At 35.5% G+C, this 21,950-nt stretch overlaps 4 protein-coding genes across 8 annotated transcripts; 2 read left to right on the top strand and 2 right to left on the bottom strand.

Moving 5' to 3' along the window:
• The first annotated feature begins 468 nt into the window (after positions 1-468).
• Positions 469-1,156, top strand: LOC108213163 (cell wall protein IFF6-like). The gene has a single exon (XM_017384922.2). The coding sequence runs from the start codon at positions 556-558 to the stop codon at positions 1,009-1,011; it is 456 nt and encodes a 151-aa protein (XP_017240411.1). The 5' UTR covers positions 469-555; the 3' UTR covers positions 1,012-1,156.
• A 1,164-nt stretch (positions 1,157-2,320) lies between these two features.
• Positions 2,321-6,168, bottom strand: LOC108211405 (probable LRR receptor-like serine/threonine-protein kinase At4g30520). Of its 3 annotated transcripts, XM_064090631.1 has the most exons (12): positions 6,006-6,123; positions 5,882-5,917; positions 5,670-5,802; positions 5,483-5,554; positions 5,126-5,269; positions 4,973-5,038; positions 4,738-4,800; positions 4,493-4,590; positions 4,272-4,403; positions 3,810-4,154; positions 3,104-3,483; positions 2,321-2,899 (listed from the first exon to the last, which is right to left on the bottom strand). In XM_064090631.1, exons 3-12 carry the CDS (start codon positions 5,705-5,707, stop codon positions 2,525-2,527), a joined length of 1,713 nt encoding a protein of 570 aa, XP_063946701.1. In that variant the 5' UTR covers positions 5,708-5,802; positions 5,882-5,917; positions 6,006-6,123; the 3' UTR covers positions 2,321-2,524. The 3 variants fall into 3 exon arrangements, with proteins under 3 accessions (XP_063946701.1, XP_063946700.1, XP_017238487.2); XM_064090630.1 differs by having other exon boundaries at positions 5,882-6,168; XM_017382998.2 differs by having other exon boundaries at positions 4,738-4,797; positions 5,882-6,167.
• Positions 6,169-16,400: 10,232 nt separating this feature from the next.
• Positions 16,401-19,528, bottom strand: LOC108213303 (heavy metal-associated isoprenylated plant protein 5-like). 3 transcript variants are annotated; one of them, XM_064090909.1, is made up of 6 exons: positions 18,758-19,528; positions 18,143-18,355; positions 17,964-18,035; positions 17,105-17,352; positions 16,822-17,012; positions 16,401-16,727 (listed from the first exon to the last, which is right to left on the bottom strand). In XM_064090909.1, exons 1-4 carry the CDS (start codon positions 18,825-18,827, stop codon positions 17,336-17,338), a joined length of 372 nt encoding a protein of 123 aa, XP_063946979.1. In that variant the 5' UTR covers positions 18,828-19,528; the 3' UTR covers positions 16,401-16,727; positions 16,822-17,012; positions 17,105-17,335. The 3 variants fall into 3 exon arrangements, with proteins under 3 accessions (XP_063946979.1, XP_017240574.1, XP_063946978.1); XM_017385085.2 differs by having other exon boundaries at positions 16,822-17,352; XM_064090908.1 differs by lacking the exons at positions 16,401-16,727; positions 16,822-17,012; positions 17,105-17,352 and adding an exon at positions 17,359-17,636.
• Positions 19,529-19,620: 92 nt separating this feature from the next.
• On the top strand, positions 19,621-21,950 carry LOC108211536 (large ribosomal subunit protein bL35c-like). The gene is made up of 3 exons (XM_017383166.2): positions 19,621-20,000; positions 20,097-20,213; positions 21,626-21,950. Exons 1-3 carry the CDS (start codon positions 19,728-19,730, stop codon positions 21,698-21,700), a joined length of 465 nt encoding a protein of 154 aa, XP_017238655.1. The 5' UTR covers positions 19,621-19,727; the 3' UTR covers positions 21,701-21,950.

Below are 21,950 nucleotides of genomic sequence, written 5' to 3'. Positions count from 1 at the left end.
TGATGTTGGTAACTCACTCGAAACATGGTCTTTTAAAATCTAAATTATGCAAATATGAATATTAATGTATTCACGTATTATAGAAGTCGTTGACCTTTTTTATGATTTAAGTTACGAAAATGTGAATGTTAATACATCTGGTGCTATAGAGACCGCAGATTGAAAATGTGCGCACATTTGAAAATGGTTCCAATGTTGTGCAATATATGTACCAAAGAATGTCAACAATGAACTCCACTACACTGTCTAGGTGGATATCATAATCTGGTCTTCGGTTTAAAAATATACAGCACTTCCGATAAATTACACATCCTCCACAAAACATGCAATATTAGCCACATGCAGCATTTTCATCTCTATCCACCAACTCCACTGAAATCACATTAATCATTATACACACCAAAATTACTGATCATAGCTGCACAAACATGGCTATAAATAGCCAAGTTCCCATGCAGAGTAAACATATACAAATATTCTTCATCAATTACATTACAAACTTATATTACAAGCAAGCATATATTAAGTTTCCTCAAGTTTCTTTAAAAAGAAAGAATGGCTGCTGGAAATACTGTAGGGTTTGGTGTTATGGTTCTTGTAATGTCTGCTTTTATAGTATCAGAGTGCAGAGTTGCTAGGAAGGACTTAGGTTTGGACCTTGGTGGAATAGGTGTCGGAATTGGAGCTGGGATTGGTCTAGGCTTGGGTGGCTCGGGTTCAGGGTCCGGAGCTGGTGCTGGTTCTGGCTCAGGATCTAGTTCGGGATCAAGTTCATCTTCTTCATCCGGATCTGGTTCGGGGTCATCCGGGTCTAGAGCAGGTTCGGAAGCAGGTTCACATGCAGGATCACGTGCCGGTTCTGGAGGCGGGTCATCTGGAGCAGGCTCTGAAGCGGGTTCTTATGCTGGCTCACATGCCGGGTCAAGGTCTGGTTCAGGAGCTGGTTCAGAAGCAGGCTCGGAGGCTGGTTCCCATGCCGGTTCCAGGGCAGGGTCTGGTGGCAACAACTAAACAAAATATTAAAAAATCAATTATATACTTGTTCTAGCAACAAGAAATAAGTGGCAGTAATATGTTTGCATGTGTCAGTGTGTTGTAGGCTCTAATGATTGTCATGTTATGTATAAATTAATAAAATTAAACCAGTAATGTTGCATGTCTTGTGTTTCATGATCCTGCAGTAAGCTTCAGAATCTTCAGGATGTCAAATGCTACAACTTAAGCTTGCGACCCTTGGTGTCACACTCTGCTAGTTAAACCGCTACCTTTTATCACATGAAAGATACATCACTTGGACAATTCTCTATTCAGAGTTCACATATATTTATGAACTGATACATTACTGAAGAGAAAATTTCAGATCCGTATTCAATTTACGTTGTGATGAAATTCACAGCCTAGATTGTGCTTGTTAATGTAAGTGAAATCTGTAATGATGATAATGTAACCAGTGGCATTACAGATGGAAAGTAATCCTTATTCATATTACCTTTAATCTTCCCATCCAACTCCATCCCTTTCTCTAAGATTTTTCCATCACATCTTAGTTAAATTCGAACACTATTGACCTGAACATACCACAACTACTCCGTGGAGGAGAAAGCATGAAAAACAACTCTATATAATATAAAGCATTGTATTAATTTCCTATCATGGTTAATTTTAAGAATTAAACCATTAATGTTGTAAGTTATAATTTTGTATGTTTAAGGAGAGGGATATTCACTAAAAATTATACAAGTGCATGAGGCAGGTGGGCAACAAAGAGTGTCACGAGCCATTGTAAATCCTGTCCTAGAAAAGTCTAAGGAGGAAAGAGGAAAACAGAAGGGAAAGTACTGCTGCTGCAGCTGTGGGGAAGCTCATGCAACTGCAAGGGCATCAGATGAAAATGCCAGACCAATTATATAGAGTCCAAACATTTAACTTACACAGTCAAACCAATATTTGTTTTCCCATTATTCTTTCACTTGCTACTTGTCCAGAGCATCTGATACTAATGAATGATGATATTTTTGAAATACCAGACACTCCAGTCCTTTTTCCTATATACAATACACTTTATATATCTCCTGCAATACTCAATCCAAATTATTCGATTAATTATTCAATTAATTATCAATTAATACTTCAGCCACGGTGAATGGCTAGATTATCTATTTTTGGAAGCACTTAATTTAGCTTAATATATCCAAATAAGAACAGAAGAAGAATGAAAATATAACTTTCTACTAACATACACACAACTAAATAGTGATAATCATGGCATGTGAGAAATATTGGTAGACCAAGGTACCTGGGGTTTTAAAAAACAAGGAAATCAGAAGAATGCTAAACTTACATTGACATTGAGATGTAATTTGACTTTAAGTACAGCTTGAACCTTACAAGATCAAATTTGGGCACTCAGCAACAGAAGTTAAACAATTTTGGGGCCTAGAAAAGAATTAAACCTTTTCTTTGCATTCTTTTTCCGTAGAACGTATTCTTTTCTACTAATTGTGTTTAGATTCTTGATCTTATGTTATCTTGGACCAGAGAGCTCCATGGCATAAGTATCATGATCATCATCCATCATAATCATCCTAAAACTACTTGATGTGTCATGATCATGACCCTCGTGTTTAGAATATGTGCCAAGGTGTGACTGAGTTCTTTTTGAATGAGAGAAGGTTGACTTGCAATTTATGTTGTTGTGGGAGGCTGCCCATTTTTCAGCCAGCCCATCGCCTTCGAGCATCCGGACCACTTCGGACATCTTAGGGCGGTGGGATGGAAGGTATTGGGTGCAAAGTAGAGCTACTTGCAGCATTTCACTCACCTCGATTCTGTCATAGTTGCTCCCTAGTTCTTTGTCTACTAAAACTTCAACTTTTTTCTCCTCATTTGCTTTCTTGATCTGCAGCAATATCACAGGCTTCAATTATTTATTGAACAAATGGAAAACCAGAACAATTATTCATCGCCAGTTAAAACCCCCTAGACAATTCTTCTGACTAGGCCAAAATTACTAGCTGATACTATTTACAGGAACTTAACTTGATCGGTTCATCTGTGTCCAACAAAAAGAATAGAGCATTGCTAGAAACAGTAGAAAGCTTACCCAGTCAAGCATAACTCCTTTCTGATTAACTGTCTTCTCAAGTTGAAGAGTTCTCAGTCCAGTTATGAGCTCTACCAAAAGTATACCAAAACCAAACACATCGGTTTTCTCAGATGACTGACCGGTGGAGAGGTACTCAGGGGCAATGTGTCCAACTGTGCCCCGAACTGCAGTTGTAACATGGGAGTCAGCATGATTAAGGAGCTTTGCAAGGCCAAAGTCGCCAACAACAGCTTCACCAAACTCGTCAAGAAGAACATTAGCTGCCTTTACATCTCGGTGGATTATCTTTGGATCACATTGCTCATGTAAATATAGGAGGCCTCTTGCAGTTCCAACAGCAATTTTCTTTCTAGCATTCCAATCTAGTGTCGGTTTTCCTGTTTAAATTACACATCACCTTAAAGTTCAAGGCAAATAATTCAAAATTGTATCCTTTTCCAAATTCATTCAAAGTTGAAATTGAGGCCCAGATCAAGTAATGTGGCAATATATCTTCGTTGGATTTCTTCTTTCAAATTATATTGTACAGAGTCAAAATGAAGCACAAATGTTAAAGAGCTCTAAATTATAATGAAAACTATAACAAACAGAAGTTCAGACAAAAAACAAGCACAATTTAGCAAATTCACAAGGTTGTAATCACCAACAGTGACAACAATAGAGGTATTCAGGTAGGGATCTAGACAAGTAATAAGAAACCAACCTCTAAGCCTTAATGCCACACTACCGTTACTCATGTAGGGATACACCAGAAGCCTCTCATTTGGAGTAGCACAGTATCCAATCAAACGTAGCAAATTTCGATGAACAGCCAGGCTTATCATCTTCAATTCAGTTTGAAACTGTAATTCCCCTGTTTTCCCACTAACGTCTTTCAATCTCTTTACAGCCACTACAGTGCCATCTTCAAGTTTTCCTTTATAGACATTGCCAAAACCCCCAACACCAACAATGCTCTTGGAGCTATAACTGTTTGTTGCATGGTATAGTTCTTTAAATGTGAAACTTCTAAGGTTTCCTAAGCTTGACAAAATCTCTTCTTGCATGTCTGTAAGATTCAGAGGATTAAACAATGACTACTCTTAACACTGATAAGCACAAAACACTCATTTGAACATATTAATAAGAAAAGGAATCAGAAGAAAACTCTGATAATGAAACTGACCATCAATTAAGATGCTGTTTTTTCTCTTCTTGCTTCTTTGCCACAAGAGTATCCCAAGCGCTAAGAAGGTAAGAGAAATAAAGCCAGAGCTTAGGCCAAGTGAAATTGCCAGTCTCTTGGATTTGCTTTTACCTGGAAGAGACAATGCTTATAAGTTCGGAAATATAATGATAAAGAAAGAACGAATCATATTTTGATGTAGATCAATTTAGAGTTTTTACCAGAAGATGATTGAAGGGAGAACGAAAGAGGATAAGGGGCTGATCCGAAACAATTTCTGGGGGAAAGTCTTCCACAAATCAAAGGATTACCCGCAAAACTATATGATCACACAAAAAAAAGCAAGAAGACAATTGACATTTATAATTAAAATTACAGATAAAAGATTCCATAATAACAAGCTTAGTTTAATTTACTACTGTACTCTCAATATGGATTAAATTGTTTTTCTGGAAAATAAGCATACTTGAATGCTGTGGCAGGAAATTTGGCAACAGGTCCACTGAGATTGTTGAATGACAAGTCCCTACTCCAAAGTGAACACATATAGTTCAGATTTCATCATTTACAATTTACTAAACATAATCAGCGCAAAAAAAAAAGAAATAAAAGTTGCAGCTGCCAGATACACTATGATACTACAAACAAAATTAAGAGACCAGAAAAAATCGAAAGCGCACAGGAGAAATGGTAACACTTACAAGAAAGTAAGTTTGGTTAAAATTGTCTGGGGTATAGCTCCTGACAAGCTGTTGTTGTTTAGTCTCCTAAATATGATGCATAACAAAGATAAATCATTATAACAAACAAAAATATTTTAGAATTTTTTCTTTATAGTATTCATAATTTCTTACAAATATTGAAGATCATTCAACAATCCCAATGAATCGGGTATGGAACCAAAGAACTTGTTATTGGATAAATCCAGTGTTTGAAGGTTCCGAAGATTGCCAAGTCCTGGTGGAATTTCCCCAGTGATACTATTGTTCTGCAGCAGCCTGCACATCAAGTTAACATCAAAGAAAATTAAAAAAAAGGTTGTGAAATGTGTTAACAAACAACTACAACCATATCATATATCAACAATTAAACACTTTTGTAATAAAAGGATTGCTTGAACAAGAGTAAAGTTATGCATAAAACAATTTGCCAAAATGTGTGAAATCTTTAATTAAGCAAAAAATATATTCCTAGAGAGCAAAGCATTTTACACTTGTCTAAGGTTTGTAAGATTAGCTATTCTGCCTGACAAATTTCCGGATAAACCTTGGCTGGGAGCACCACTGCAATACACAAAAATATAAGTTAATTTTTAAACATCTAAACAAAAATGTAACATAGAACTATAAACAAGATACTGAAATATATAAAAACATTAAAACGGAAGGAAATACAGACAATGCAGTGACAGTATTATCAGGTGAACAAGTAATCATAGACCAGCTACACGGGTCAACAGAGTCTTCGTCCCAGTTGCTTAGAGCTCCATGTGGGTCTTTCAGTCCACTTCTTATACTAATCAAATTCTCAACTGCACATTTTTTATCATAAACAAGCAAGCAATTAACAAGGGTGATCCCTAAGAGTTAAGCACAGGAAAAAGAAAGTACCTTCAGGATTGCGAGCTTCATAAGCAAAAGAAACAACTGCAGAAAAAATCAAGCAGAAAAAGAAAATGAAGAAGAGTGGACTAAGAAACAAAATGCTTGTCATTGAAAATATTGAGTTTTTTACTTCTTTAAACACAATCACCGGATTAATGTCTGCTTCTATACATGCATATAGTGTGTAGGAGAGAGTTGGAAGAATTATGTTTGGCAAGGAAGAAAGTGTCAGGTGGAAAGCATGAAATTCGAAAGGGACACAAGAATAACAAGAACAAGTGTATGTCATGTGTTAAGTTATCTCAATAAATGAAATTCTGGAATACTTTTTGAAAATTAATGAACAGATTTGTAAGAAATTAGATCAAAGCAGAATCAAAGCAAAAAATTAATAATATTGTATAAGTGAAAATAAAAATAGTAATTTTCTTTTTTTTTTTGGAAGAAAAATAGTAATGTTCTTAGTTAAATTTTAGAAGTTTTAGTTTGAAATTAGAAATATAAAAGATTTTAATCTTATAAAAAAATTTGAGAAAAATATATTTTTATAAAAATATTTCTATTCTTAAAATTTGTGATAAAACCCAAAAAACAAATAGGAGATGAAGTAGGAGAGTTTTTCAAGACAAAAAGGAAAAAGAAAAAGGAGCATAAAGATAAAAGAGCACTTGGAAACGGAAAAATAAAGCTGACTAAGGGTCTGTTTGGCAGTGCTGTTAAAAATTGTTGTGCGGTCAGAAAAAGTGCTGGTAAAAAAAGTGCTGTTGTAGAAATCAGATAACTGTTTGGTAATTTTTTTGATATTTGTTTATTTTAAGTTATAATATAAAAAAATATTTTTTGTGGTGAGGTTTGATAATGAAATTTGTAACCGCAACCTGCAAAAGTTGAAAGCAGATTTTTCCAAAAGCATGGGAGGACCTGCTTTTTCTAAAAGCAGCTTTTAGCTGAAAACCTGTTGTTCAGAAAAGCTGCTTTTAGATTTACCAAACAGTTTTTCACCTGCTTTTCAGCAAAAAGCTGCTGTTGCTGTCAGCAACAGCAACCCCAAACAGTACCTAAGTATATAACATGCCACTATGCAGGTATATAAAAAAACAGACTAAAATGCATGTTGTGTACCTGTGGTATGAAGAAAATGCATTTTTTGTACATGTGGTATTGAATGTGCACTTGGTGTACCTGTGGTTTCCAAATATGTGCAAAATGTGTACTGCCGTCAAATTTCTACTAACACCGTCAGGGGTAAGCTCGTAATTTCATCAGAGGAGTGTATACTTAGGTTTTTGGCGGGTGTTTGAGCTCCATTAACACCCTCCATTATTACAGATCCTCTCTTAAATTTTCCAGCCATTATCAATGCCTTGGTGTTTGAGGGAATCTTCTTGTAATAATCTGTACAAGCCGTTAGAGTGTCCTAATTATAACAGTATGCATCATCTTCATCTACTGCTTGCAATTCGATTTTTTAGGGTTGCATTCTTTGGTGTTGTTTTTTGGCTCAAATTTTGTTTATAGGACTATGTGTAGCTTGATATTAACTATGCATCTGATGGTGTTCATTATTTTTTACAGATGCTGTTGATTTGTTTACAATCAAACTACATGGAGGTGGCTTGTTTGAAGAAGGCGGGGCTTATGTCGGGGGCACTTATAGGTATGTAGACAGTGTTGATGTTGATGAGATTTCCATGTTTGAGCTGGGTAGCATGTTAGAAGAAGGCTTTGGTCACTTAGGTTATTGTGATTTTTATTATAGAATGCCTAATGTTGATGGATTATGCTTGATTACTAAAGATGCTGATGTAGTAAACATGTGCGCAAAAATTGATCAATCTAGGATGGTATATATGTATGCTGTCACTGTTAGTGTAGGAGAGACACAAGACTTCTACCCCTCTCAACAAACAAATTTGCAATTTTTAGATATTCCTAATTTGGATGGTATGAATGATGATGAGATAGATGATATGTTGCTTGAGAGGATTGCAGAACCTTATGACAGATCAGTTCCAAAAGACATAGACACTGGTCATGTTGAGAAAACAATGGAAGCTGAGATTATTAGTGATGGTGAAGAAGGTAGCTTTCATGAGGATTCTTTTAACATAGATAGCACAGATGATGAGGTAAGTGCTGTGAAAGAGAAAAAAAAGAAAAATAAAGAAGAGAAAAAGAAAGAAGATGGGGGCTCTGCTCATGGTAATGCAGAGTATGATTTCATTGAGGGAGGTGAATCTGATATTAGTGACAATGATTACAATAGTGAGGAAGAAAGAATGGCTGCCAATAGTACTGATGAAGAGGTTGAATCATGTACAGTTTTCAATGAGAAAACTGATATGAATGATCCAACTTTTGCATTAGGAATGTTGTTTTGTACTGGTAACTCACTTAGGGGAGCAGTGCAAAAACATGCCATTGTGCACAGAAAAGCCATTAGACAATGCAGGAATTTTGGCAAAAGAATCAAGTATGTTTGTAAGGGAGAAGGGTGCAAGTGGAAGATCTATGCCTCTCCCATGCAAGACAGTAAAACATACCAGGTGAAGTCCTTGTGTGCCACTCACACATGCCCCCCCTCTTTCAAACAAAAATTTATGAGTTCTAAGTGGATTGCAAAGTATTATGAAAATGACATTAGGATGAATCCTTCCTGGCCAATTGGTGCACTGCATAAGAAAGTTGTCAATGATTGGGGCTGTGAGGTGAGCATTCATGCAGTTGGGAGGGCAAAAAGGAAGGCTTTACAAGTTATTAAAGGTAATCATATTGCTCAGTATGGCCAACTATGGGATTACATGGCTGCAGTTAGGAAGGCTATGCCAGATAGTACAATTGAGATGATGTTGGACAGTGAGGAACCTGGTGTGCAAGGTGGAAGATTTAAAAGGATCTACATTTGTTTAGGACCCCTGAAAAAAGGTTTTACTGCTGGATGTAGGCCTCTCATAGGATTAGATGGTTGCCACTTGAAAGGTCCTTTTGGTGGCCAACTATTAACTGCAGTTGGTTGTGATGCCAATGATGGGATGTATTCCATTGCTTGGGCTGTTTTTGAAGCTGAGAACACTGAAACTTGGAACTGGTTCCTTAACCTAGTGTCAATTGATGTTAATATCATCAATTCTGGTGGGTGGACATTCATTTCAGATAGGCAAAAGGTAATCCTTGGTAGTACACTGCTTAATTCATCATGAAATTTCTTGTGCATCCTATTCTAAATCTAATGCAATTCTAATACAGGGTCTAATCAATGCTCTGAATGCAATTGTACCAAATGCAGAACATAGGTTCTGTGTTATGCATTTGTACACGAACATGTACAAGGACCATAAAGGAGTAGGCTGCAGAGCATTACTTTGGCTTGCAGCTAGATCTACCACAGAGTACATGTTCAAAAAACATATGACTGAGCTGGAGAAGGTAAGGTTTTCTACTGAATTTCAGTTATTATATCTGTATTTGTTGCATAAAATTAATAAGTACCACAATCTATTATTAGCTGTCCAAGAAATGTCATGACTGGTTGATGGAGAAGCCAACATCACAGTGGTCTAGATCAGCCTTTAGGACCACATGTATTTCTGATACGTTTGTCAACAATCATTGTGAGATTTTCAATAATAGCATCAGGGAGTACAGAGATCTTCCCATCATTGGCTTGTTACAAGGGTTGCATAAGAGTGCAATGAAAAGAATTCAAACTAGAAGAGACAAGATGGCAAAAAGTTATGCATTAAATCCTATATGTCCTAATGCAATGAGGAAAGTCAATAAGTAAGTGAATTTTGTGTAAATATATTCACTTTTAGTTAAATACAAATCTGAAATATTGACATGTGTATTTTTAGGGCCATGACTTATAGTAATGGATGTGTTGTGCAATGGTCTGGTAAGAGCAAATACTTGGTGACAATGACAGAAGGTGGCCATGAAATAGTGGTTGACCTTGATGCTAGGACATGTGCATGTAGGAAATTTGATTTAACTGGCCTACCATGTTACCATGCATGTGCTTGTATCCACTGGAAGAATTTAAAATTGGTTGACTTCATTCACACTGCATATAGCAAGGATATGTATCTGGCATGCTACCAACACACAGTAGAGCCAATCACAAGTGAACAATACTGGGAGAAAACAGGAATCCCTGGACCACTACCACCTGTGTTTAAGGTGCAACCTGGGAGGCCAAAAAAATCAAGAAACAAGAAAAATGATGTCCCTGCTGATCAGACCAAACTTACAAGGAAGAATCTATTTGTGTTTTGTAGTTATTGCAAGGAGAGGGACCACAATGCTAGAACATGCCCTGCAAAGGTCAATTCTTTATGCAACTGTCATTAATTCTATTTTTTATTCAACTGTCTTTTATTCTATTTTTTATTCTAATTTCTTGTCACACTTGCAGATTGCTGATAAAGCAAATGGTTCTATTCATGCTAAGAAAAAAAAATGCAGAATTGGTAGCATCTAGGATCATGAAGCAGAGGGTGAGCAAGACTAAAGAGACTCCAGAGCCTACTAAAACTCCAGACCCTATTCCACAGATTGAAGTTCAAGGATATAATCAAGGTGGTGTTTTTACATCTTACACCCAGCCTTCTAGAGTTGAAAATGCACCATTAGGGATACAACCACAAAGATTCTTGGTCAGGGGACAATATATGACCACTTTGAAGCAAATTGAAGCAGAGGCCAGTGCAAGGAAGTCAGCATTGGGAAAAAGGCCACCATGGAGAAACTGAATTAGGATAAGCCTGCAACTTTTTGGCATTTTATTAGTGCAACTAATGCAGTAGATACTAAACTATTTTTTGCCTGAAAATATTATAATGCATAATGCAGTGCATTAGCATATTTTTGGTTTGGCTTTGTCAAATGCCACTAGATAAAATCTGTAGGCACAAATATTGTGTAAAGCCACTTGAATTTGGAAGTAATATTTATGTGGGAACTCCACTTTCTCTGGAAATATAGTTATTGTTCTCCACTTTCTCTGCTTGATTTTTATTGTCCTTCACTGTTTCTCAACTACCAGCATAGTAACTTGCTGTAAATTTTCAAAACTGTCTAGTTATTCTCATCTTTGAATGCATAGAAACTGCAAAGCTTGACTCATTAGGCCAATGCATGTCAAGGTCTATACACCACATTTAATGTCATCTGCACTATAAATACACACCCTTGCTAGCCAGTTTTCTCATCTAAACACAACACAAACTCTACAATTTACACAATTTATAATGGCTGGCTGGAGCAAACCATCATCTGCAAATGTGTTCAAGGTTAACTGCAAAGGGGTCTTCGACAGGCCAAAAATGAGAGGTGTTGTGGCTGCTGTGATGAGAAACCATCAAGGAAAATGGGTGAAGGGGAATGCTGGCATGATGGGGCTGCTTGTGCCTGTTGCTGTAGAGCTCTGGTCCATTTTCTATGGACTGAAAATGGCTTGGGAAAAGGGGAATGTCAAGTCTGTGTTCATTGAATCAGACTGTTTGGAGGTTGTCAACCTGATCAACAACCCAGACCCTGGGTTTTTTCTTGCAGATTTGGTGGACATGATCAAGGCCCTGGAGAGTGAGGACTGGGACTCATGTGCTATTGTGCATGTGCCCAGCTCCAGCAATGAAGCAGCAACAGCTCTGGCCAGGGCTTATGTTGATGGTGAGGGAGGATTGGTTGATCTCCCTCGTGCCCCTGCTTTTCTCCGGCCCATGATTGATGCAGAGAGGATGTAATCTCTCTGCTTTGATTGATTTCTGTGTGTGTTTCTGCTATGCTTGTTATGCTACTATCCAATCAGCTTGTTAAGCTGATTTTGTAATAATTTGGCTTAAATAAAGTTTGGCATTTGCATCATCTATATATCAATCGAAGAACCATAAAACAAAGTCTAAAACAAATCAAATAAAATGGCAGATTATATCATTCATTCAACAAAATACAACCATCAAATAGCAAGGATTACATCAAATACTACCATTTAGGTACTAAATACACTACCACATATGACCAAATGACTACCATTTATGTACTAAAAACGAGTCCAAACAAACCAAATGACAACAACAATGAACACAAACATTTTAACATTGAGGCATCTGAATTTTTGGACTCGACAGTTGCTCTTCTCCTCTTGCAAAAGCATCAGCTTTTCTAGCTCTTCTTCATTCCTTTCAATCCTTCTCAGCAAACCACATATGACAGCACGCCCACGAGCACAAACCGGAGGATCTGTCCAACGGAAAAAGTTGCACCCATTCCGCCCTTTGACGCAGCTAACAAACCTCCGACCAGCATTGTTCTCCGTCCAAGCAGTCCTCTCAACAACAAGCAGCCGACACATACATAATTCGTCTATGACTTTCAAACAAAAAGCAAGCAACTGAAATGATAATATTCAAAACAAAAAGCAAGTGAAGTATGTAGATATAAAGGGGAAGGGGAGGTGAACTAGCCGTTGGTGTCACTGTGACACTAACGGTGTTAGTGTGAAACTAACAGCAGCACACACAATGCACAAAATCAAATAGCACAGGTACACCAAGTGCACATTCAATACCACAGGTACACAAAGTGCATTTTCTTCATACCACAGGTACATAACATGCATTTTAGTCAAAAAGACATTAATCCAGAACTACTAATACTTTCACAAGTCCACGAGACTCAGAATATATGTTTTAGTAATAAATGTATCCTCAAAAAAAATGTCTAAGTGATAAATTTAAAATAAAATTATGTTAAAAATAATATATTAAAGGCAAGATTTTCAAATTTTAAATAAAATAAGTAATTAAAAAATTAAATTGCAAAAGTTTGAACGTTAGGTTGACTGACTTAAATAAACAGCACGAAGTGATCCTAAACACATAGCTAGTGATAAGAAAATAAATCGTCTCACAAAATATTTTCTAAAAAAATAAACTCTATTTATAAAATATTGAAAAAAGATAGAAGAAAGACATAGATAGGGATAAAGAAATATATTTATATTTATTATGTTGGTTATAGTTGAAAATAAGAACTATATTTATTTTATTAAGGTTTTAAGATATAAAAATTCTATTCATCCTCAATATCTTTTGCATACTAATTGTAGTTGAGAAGAACTGTATTTCTTTTAGGATTCTTATTCCAAATAAAATTTCTATTCTTTTTTCATGTTCCTATTTGTGAGCATTTATTACTAGTCTAAGTTCGAAACAAGAATTCTATTAATTTTTAAAATGCTAATTTTATTATTTTTTGAAAACTTTAAAAATATATTTAACTCAATTTGAGTAATTCTCAATGTGTCATCTCATATCCTCGTTTATATAAAACAAGTCTCATATCACCATATGAACACTACAAACAGAAAAAGAAGGAGGATCCTGCAGGAAGGTAAATTTTGAAAGATGATTGGCAAGCGCTTGAGAAGGAGGAGCAAGCGTTTGAGCACATCCAATGTGGACAATAAGCCTTTGCTTAGCATCTCCGATTCCGAAACCACAAGTGATAAGTGTTCTAAACTTTCAGAAGATCTTAAGTCTTTGAGCACGTCCAATGTGCAGACTAAGCCTTCAGTTAGCATCTCTGATTCCGAAACCACAAGTGTTATGTGGTCTAATCTTCCACAAGATGTTCTTTGTTTCATCGCCGATAGAATATTTGAAGAGAACGATTTTACTATGTTCAGATCGGTCTGCCAGGCCTGGCGCTCTGCTGTTCCTAGAAGCCACTGGAAACGTGTTCCATGGCTTTTGGCCAAGAGATACGAGACCCCCAGAGTTGTTTTAAAAGGCTTGTCCAGCTTTGAAAATACTAGTTTGGATTCACTATATCATACAGAATTGCACTGGAGATATTGGGGATCTTTTACTGGCTGGATCCTCGGCCAGCATTACTCTGATTACAAGTTAAAACTAATAAACCCGCTTACCAAAGCTGTCATTGATCTTCCACAGCTTAATTGTCTAATTAAAAAGGGCCTGGTATATCGTACTCGACGTGCTGATTGTCCTTACCCATCTATACAAGTCATGGCAATTTCTCATATGTTCAGCGGTGTAGCAATTCTTGATCATGGATACAAAGAATGGAAGGTTTTGGAAGACATTAGAATCCATCGATACTATGAGACTACGATGTTCAATCAAGCAGCCAAAAGTGAAATTGTAGACGCGATTTGGTACAAAGAACAGGTTACAGCAATACGTGCTGATGGGAGTATTGTGTTTTTTGATGAAGCTAGAGTAGTTGTTTCTTTGCCTCCTCCAATACACGTTAAATTAAGATTTCATGATGTCCTTTACATGGTTGAATCATCAGGGGAGTTGTTAATAGTAGTCGATTATGATCAGGCCGGTTATAAGGTCTACAAGCTCAATATTGACACGGGGGAATGGATACATGTGAAGGCCTTGGGTGTACATTCACTCTTTATAGGGCAGAGTTATTCGACCTCTCGTTGGATGTCTGATAATGAGAAAGGTAACACTTGGAAGTCAGGTTGCATATACGATCTTACGGATCATGTAAGTAAATTGGGGAATCTATATGGTGACAATGTTGCAAAGAAGAGGAGTGAGTTGCATCGCCTTGGTCATGTTTCTGACCTCAATAGATGTTATGATTTTATCTGGTATATGCCTGCTGTTGGCTCACAGTAGCAACAAGTTACAACGTAAAGATGGTGGTATATCTTTGGATTATCTAATGGGCATTCATTCATCCTGGTTTGGGTAATTTGGTTGATGTCCTCCTTCAGTAGTTCCACAGCAACGTAGGAACATATAATAATTAGAAAAAGCAACGCCTGACACTATTTCTTACTCTTCTGTCCCTCTCATTTCTTTACACTTGTTTTGCATTGTTTGACACGCGCATATAAAACATAATTTTATAACTTTTTTTTGAAAATTTTCTTTTTTAATAAAAGTTTAGATTGTAATGTTTTGTTCTGAAGAAATAAAGTTCAAAATAATTTATCAAATTACAGTTTATGAGAGCATCAAAATGCGTGCCGAGCCCTCGTCCCTCGATGTAGACAATTGAAGGAACGGAGGGAGTATTTACATTATCATTTTTGTGGAAATTTATATAGTTTTATTCAATAAAATCATGTTTTGTGGTCACGACTCACGATCTTATTGAACTATTTATATTTGAAAACTGATCATCTGAGGGCTGTGGTCGTCAGTACTAACTGCGGGCTAACCGTACCTATCGAATCCTCGGCTCTTGTTCGGAGTACCTGTGATTATTTCAACACTGAAACTAATTATCAAAGATTTATTCTTATTTTGACATTAAATTTTTTTTATCAGAAAATTCATTATAATAAATCTATTTATTTTAACACAACCATTTCTGCCAGTCCAATGCGTAACCATTTAGATGCTCTGACAGCCTAATCTACCACGGGCTCATAATTATAACATTTTTAATACTAAATTTTTAATTACATATTTTTTTTATAATTTATATTTGAAAAATCAATTTAATTATTTCTTTTTATTATTGAACTAAATTCTAGAGGTATGATCACAATAAAAATTTTAATTATTCTAATGAACGAAATCCTGACACAAAATATTAACAAATAACAAAAGTTTAATTAGGTTACATCAATAATTTTTAAGTATTACAAAAATATTATCTATAAAACTTAATATAGCTGGTAAAATTGATCAAGTATGGTCATAGTATTTGATGGCAGAGTTACAACTTAATTATAAGTTGCATTGTCATCCAATTCCATCAATGGCAGCTCCGCTCCATAAATCTCCACTTCTATATATAAAAAGCCAACCAGGGGCAAGATATGCCCAAAAAATTGCCTGTAATTTGAAGAAATTCTCAGAATACCAAGAAGTGGTTCCAAATTTCCATTACGCGAAAGAGACTTCAGGTTGAAACTAAGCACATGTGATATGAACCCAAGAAAGGCTTGACATCAGTAGGTTTTAAAATCACCTCCTGAGACTTTTTCTGAAGCAAGATTTGTTCAATTCTTTTTTTGCATAACACAGACTGAATACAAGCTTATTAATGATGTAACAATTATCATATAAAAAATGAGAAAGCATTTAAAGTCTTCACCACCTTTTACGGGACAGAGACAATACTCTTTTTCAGTTTTAGGAGTCTCGCGGCAAACCCATATAGATAAAATTTCCATATCCTCATTCATAACCTACATCAATTCTCTCTGACATCTCCTTCATCTCCAAGATTTGGTTAGCATCTGTTTCTTACTCAAACCTCACCGGTTACCACTGCATCTTAAGTTTTACACTTGATTTTATGTTTAACATAGTTTTTTGACAGGTTTTGGTTGGTAATGGTGGCAACAAAGATAGAACAGTTATTCAGCCTCAACAGCACAAAAAACCACACAATTGTTTTTATCTTTTTTACCAAATTTGCTGAGTAATTTGAAGTACAGCTTAACTGTAAAACTATCACACCTGTCCACATGTTCTATGAACAGAAATATCATTCAGTTTTTTATCTAGGCATAGTCCTGCAAGGCTGCAACCAGTATATAATTCACAATATAACATATTAAAAATGTACATATCTGTATTATACATTAAATAATTAAATAATAAAGTAAGATATGTAACTATGTCTTATCCTATAAATTCCATTACCAGAGTAGCCAAAAAACATCACGCATATAAAGACAAATACTGTTGAAAAATAGATTAAAATTTACAATAAAACATACAAGATAAATACAGTGGTAAACATTGCACTTAACCAACCATTCTCTTCCATCTGATATTTCCGATATTCGAAGGGTAACATTGCAACTGTTTTTAGTAATAACTCTCTTCACAAACTTTTACGACAAACTCTGCAAGGACAACAGTCAAGGCATGGTATAAAATTTTGAGACTTTCAATTAGTAGATGATCTAAAAGCTAGCTTATATCAACTGAAAAGCTTACCAAATATCCACCACACAAGGAAGATGGGTATATTTTGATTCTGAAGTAAGGGTATCTGGATGTGAAAGCATCGACTGATGCAGGCACTTTAGCTTACTTGTCTCCTTTTACCCGTGGCAGTCTCTTACAGAAGATTTTCTATTTCAGAGAATGCAGCGGGCAACAACGTATAGAGCAATAAAGCGTCCAAACTAATATGAAAACCAGAAACCAGAAAACAAAATGAGATGCAAATTGTGTCATGATTAAATTAAGTGGCGTAAGTGATGTCCAATGCCAGTACCACTGTTTGCTTCTTTTGCTGCTGAAAATATTTCAACCTGTAGCAATTTAGTAGAGGTGTTTATCAGTCCAGACACAAAAATCACCAACAGACAACAAATTGTCTTGTGCAAATCTATCCCACATGGAGCTTAGCCTAAACAGGTTCCCATTTATATTGCAATTAACCGGCCTACTCTTTCCTGCAACTTGAAGAACCTGGTCATTGTCCTTCTACTTTTTATAAGTCTCTTCAAACTGACTTACAACCTGCCAAAACAAGAGAAAATGACCAACCTTTTAGGTATGAAAGCACTTAGGATTTCACAAAACGCAGAAATAAGTTTACTATTTACTCCATTTTGATCTATTTGATATTAAGGAAGCAAGGAGTCGAGTACTATCAACATAAGGGATGCTGAACAGCTTTGTCCAAGACTTCCGCGCCATATTTTTCCATCACCCAAAAATCAGCATGAGTACTGTTAAATTTTCAAAACAAAATGTTTTTGCAAAAAGTGCCCAACATCCACCTGCATTCCCCTTCTCCGTCTCTGTTTTTATGTCCAGGGAAACACCAATGTTAGCTTTCGCGCCAGGTCTAAAAACCCAGCACATAGCTTGTGCTTCATCTGCTAACAGCCCCTTGTAATTCACATCCCATGGCCACAATGTAAATTTATCTATTTAATTGTTTAATTGAAAATCCAACCATACAGATTTAATTATTACATATTACATATAAGTAAATATATAAATATTTTTTATATGATTTGATAATTTATATTAATCATTTTTGGAAAAAATTTACATTCAATATATCATTAATATTATATATTATCCGTTATTTGTCGTTATGAAATTGACACTCAAGAACTTACCTTTTGTTTTGTAGACGAGCTTCTGAATTTTCTGAATACAGCCATCCCAATGCAGAGGTACCTTTAGCAATGCTGTAGTTACAAGAGGTTGCAAATAAACATTCTACCGTTTCAGCCTTAAATTTCATATAACTTGAACCAAAAATTACAGAAAACAATACAGTAGTGCATATAAACACCTATATCTTTTGATTTCTTCTCGGTTTTGTCCTCCTTGTCGCCGGAATTTTTCTTGTCATCGCCATTACCATTGTTTTTTTTGTCCTTATCCTTTTTGGGAGAAATGGTCTCGACTTTCTTTATAGTTCTCTTCTTAGTTAAGTCTCGGAGTTTTGAGGGATCCATGCTCCCGATCACCGTTAGCTTATTCATTCGTTTCACCGACTCAACACCTTCAATTACAATCACTTTATCACTTCAATAAAAGAGTAGACGCTAGTAAAACCAACTGCAGAAACTGATAAACTTAACAATCAAAATTGTGTGTATATGTGCAAATTGTGTGCAAAAACTAATTGACTAAATATATGACAATATGATGAACAAATGCAAAATCTAGGTTAACAATATGAGTAAACATGTTTTTGTAACTGATGAGTTTTATTGTACAAACAGTTGATAAATCAAAAAGAATTAAAAAGTAAATGCTAAACAATCATTTTACTACACACACATTGATTGTATAATAACTATAAGGCAGCTGCTCAAATTTTTTAAATATACACACAAAAGCGCACAGAAAATTGAGGAACATTTGACGTATTGACACAGATACAGGGTGAGGGAGGGGAGACCTTGAAGAGAGCCGACATGTTTGGCTTGTATTAGAATTAGGAGGAGAAGAGGAACCGCTGTGTGTGCCATGAATCTTTGAGAGCAGTAGAAGAGTCTTATTATGTGTTTTGATCTATGGCAAAATGCGCCTCACGGATGGATAAATACGACAACATAACACAAATCGGAAAAGCGCAAGCAATGAGAGAATAAGAAGATACTGTGGAAATGTTTTGTGTTCACTTGGATGAAATGGAATGAAGGGAGAATGGAACGAAAAATTATATTGAAATTTTATGGAGAAAGAAGAAAGTACGAGCTAATAGTGACTAAGTATAAATGAGTTAAATTTTTGTGTGATCAAGATTGTAAAGAAAATATGATGTAGAGATGGAATGAGCATTCCTTCCAAAACATGTGAGATAGAATTCTAGTTAAAATAGTGGGAATGGAATGATCGAAGGAATGAAAATTGTATACATTTTCTTTAATCAACACCATTTTTGAGTACAAAATTCATTCCATTCTCCCTCCATTCCATTCACTCCAAGTGAACACAACGAGATTAAGAAGAAAACCAAGTGGCAATGGCATTGTCGAAATTGTGTGTGAATTGAGGGTATACATGTAATTTCACAGGGATTATTTTTGCTCATTTTGCCCCTAATCCTCTTTTAATATATAGAAGTAAATTTATGAATTTATTTGTATATATCAGAAAGAAAATAATGTAAATTGGGAATTTAATTTTCATGCCTACTCAATTCTCAACAAGTTTCACATCAATTTTATTTCGTTCTTGACTTCCGAAATTCCATATATTATTTATTTTTGCAATTTTTCTTTATTTTCTCTAACAAAAGGGTCTTAGAAAAAGTAAAATAATTTGACATTGAAAATCACTTATCTTCATTTCCAATTTTCCATAAGCAAGCCAATATCCCCATCATCCAATCCAAACTTCCACCCCTTTTATCCACATCCATCTCCATGGCCATGGCAATGGCTTCTTGTATATCAAAATTTGCCATTCTCAGCCCCACCCAGTTGACTAAACCCCCTATTACTAACTTCAATGGAAGCTTTGTAAAGTTTGCACCTTTTGCAATCAAGAATGCTTCACTTATCCTATCTTCTTCCCAATGCATTTCTAATTTTCACCCACTTGTTCACAAAGGGATCTTTGCTGCGGACTCTCATGCTCAAATTAGCAAACCCTTGACTGTTGTGTCTGCAAAAGGCTACAAAATGAAGACCCACAAGGTTAATTCTTTCATACCCCTGTTTTAGAGTGTAAAAATGTGTTTGTGAATTTGATTTCTTATTGGGTTTTTGTTTTTGTTTTTGTTGTGTGTTTAGGCTTCAGCAAAGCGATTTCGAGTCACTGGAAGTGGGAAGATTATGAGGAGGAGGGCGGGGAAACAGCATTTGCTTGCGAAGAAGAATAATAAGAGGAAGCTAAGGCTCTCCAAAATGGTATGCCAATGCCCTCCTTTTTTGCTCTTTTTTTTAAGCTTGTGTGTATGTCTATTTATATAATGAACAATGGAGTAATATAATTTTTCAGTAAAGACAACATGAATATTGAGCATTAGAACCAATGTTTGAAAGTTTAAAAAACTATATTTGTTTGTAGGCTATAGGATATGAAAGAGATGCTTTTGGTTTTTGTTTTTTTTAATTTCATATTTTGATACCCGGTGATATTTGATTTGGCACGAACAATATGCATGCATATTGCATATGATCATCAATGATACCGTTAGGCTTACAGCATACTAAATAGGTTCCAATTTATATTCTTGATGCTGATTAGTATTTGTAACTTTAATCCTAGACAAGTAATTAGTAGCTCTCATAGTTTCTTAACAATCTTTACTCTACCAAGTACTTGTTTAAAGCAAATACAAGTTGCATTCTAGTTCATAGTTGCTTATAATTACAGATCAATAATTTTATAAGCGCGCTCCTACACATGTTCAAAATCACAAGTATTTATATTTAATATTTAGTACTTGCAACTTAGTAGATTCAGTTGCTCACAGAATTAATTCTAATGGAAAAAGATGAAGTGACAAGCTGATTTAGTCGGTGGCACATTTAGGAGTTGGGTTTTTTTCAAAATTATCATCTAGCATCTTGCTTTGCTAGATAATATGTAATCATTGAGCCAATCTCGAGGTAGAACTGCGAAAGGGTCATACTAGAATATTTTGAAATAGAAAATTGATTCACTATCCTGGACTATTTAGAGTCTGGTACATGGATCCTTTGCCACCCATAAGCATAATGATGTCCGATATCTGACATCTTGCACAGACATCCCACTCCCAGTATATACGAGACAGATGTATTAAAGCATGGTTTTGTGTTATTTCACAAATTTTTATATTCAAATATCATTTTCCTTTTTATCAATTTTTAGGCTGCTCTTGTTTAAGGCCTCGCCATACAAGAAGTTTCTATGTGGTAGTTAAGTCGGTGCAGACTTGACAAATTACAAGTCCATGATATTTACCACTTCCAAAATATGAGTCTGAAAAGATTATCCAAGGTTCATGTTTGTTATGTTCATGTGAACTCTACAAATGATATGCATGTCAAGGTCTTTGTCTCGTAGATGGGTAATAATTAGCTTTATCATGAAACAACATCTGCTATGTGCTCAAGAAGATTCCACATGGAAGAATCATATTTGGAATTTGTTCCATATCATTGTCAAATAAAAAGATAATTAAGAACTTATCCACGATACAAAATTTTCAACATGATGAACTTCATAATCTCCAATACCTTTAAACAATCTCTTTCCCCTGATATTACTTTACATGCTTCTTGTTTTCAGTTCACAGTCGAGTTTCTTAAAATATTTTTGTGTTTCTTCACAGCTACAAGTTGATCGCAGTGACTACAACAATGTGATTGGTGCATTGCCCTATCTGAAGGTAAATCGACTGAAGTAGACACATAACATGGATGAGCAATGCCAAATGTTATACTGGTGATTCTAGATTTCTGTGAAAAGGATGAATTTCTTCTTTGTTGTAATGTGTGTCTTCGGAAACAACACTCATGTCTCCTGATAAGGTTTAGTTTCTTATAGTTTTCAAGTGCTTGATCAAGTACCATTGTTCACTCCCTTTTCTGGTGCACATGATACACCGTGCATAATGTTCTCAATATGCTTCACCTGGAGAGAAGCTTAATTGTTCC

Source organism: Daucus carota, chromosome 3 (assembly GCF_001625215.2).
Source record: "Daucus carota subsp. sativus chromosome 3, DH1 v3.0, whole genome shotgun sequence".
Classification (NCBI taxonomy): domain Eukaryota; kingdom Viridiplantae; phylum Streptophyta; class Magnoliopsida; order Apiales; family Apiaceae; genus Daucus; species Daucus carota.
Note: the sequence above shows the minus strand (reverse complement) of the source record. Positions and strands in the feature narration are given on the sequence as shown.

What these genes read in the sequence shown, in the direction of transcription:
- LOC108213163 (XM_017384922.2), top strand. Translation starts at nt 556, where the DNA reads ATGGCTGCTGGAAATACTGTAGGGTTTGGTGTTATGGTTCTTGTAATG.
- LOC108211405 (XM_064090630.1), bottom strand. Translation starts at nt 6,164, where the DNA reads ATGACATACACTTGTTCTTGTTATTCTTGTGTCCCTTTCGAATTTCAT. An exon ending in TTAACCAAACTTACTTTCTT is followed by an intron (nt 4,801 to 4,972) that starts GTAAGTGTTACC and finishes TTCACTTTGGAG; the next exon opens with TAGGGACTTGTCATTCAACA. An exon ending in AAACAGCATCTTAATTGATG is followed by an intron (nt 4,155 to 4,271) that starts GTCAGTTTCATT and finishes TGAATCTTACAG; the next exon opens with ACATGCAAGAAGAGATTTTG.
- LOC108213303 (XM_064090908.1), bottom strand. Translation starts at nt 18,827, where the DNA reads ATGGCACACACAGCGGTTCCTCTTCTCCTCCTAATTCTAATACAAGCC. An exon ending in GAAGAAATCAAAAGATATAG is followed by an intron (nt 18,036 to 18,142) that starts GTGTTTATATGC and finishes TTGTAACTACAG; the next exon opens with CATTGCTAAAGGTACCTCTG. An exon ending in GCTCGTCTACAAAACAAAAG is followed by an intron (nt 17,637 to 17,963) that starts GTAAGTTCTTGA and finishes ACATAAAAACAG; the next exon opens with AGACGGAGAAGGGGAATGCA.
- LOC108211536 (XM_017383166.2), top strand. Translation starts at nt 19,728, where the DNA reads ATGGCCATGGCAATGGCTTCTTGTATATCAAAATTTGCCATTCTCAGC. An exon ending in ACAAAATGAAGACCCACAAG is followed by an intron (nt 20,001 to 20,096) that starts GTTAATTCTTTC and finishes TTGTGTGTTTAG; the next exon opens with GCTTCAGCAAAGCGATTTCG. An exon ending in AGCTAAGGCTCTCCAAAATG is followed by an intron (nt 20,214 to 21,625) that starts GTATGCCAATGC and finishes GTTTCTTCACAG; the next exon opens with CTACAAGTTGATCGCAGTGA.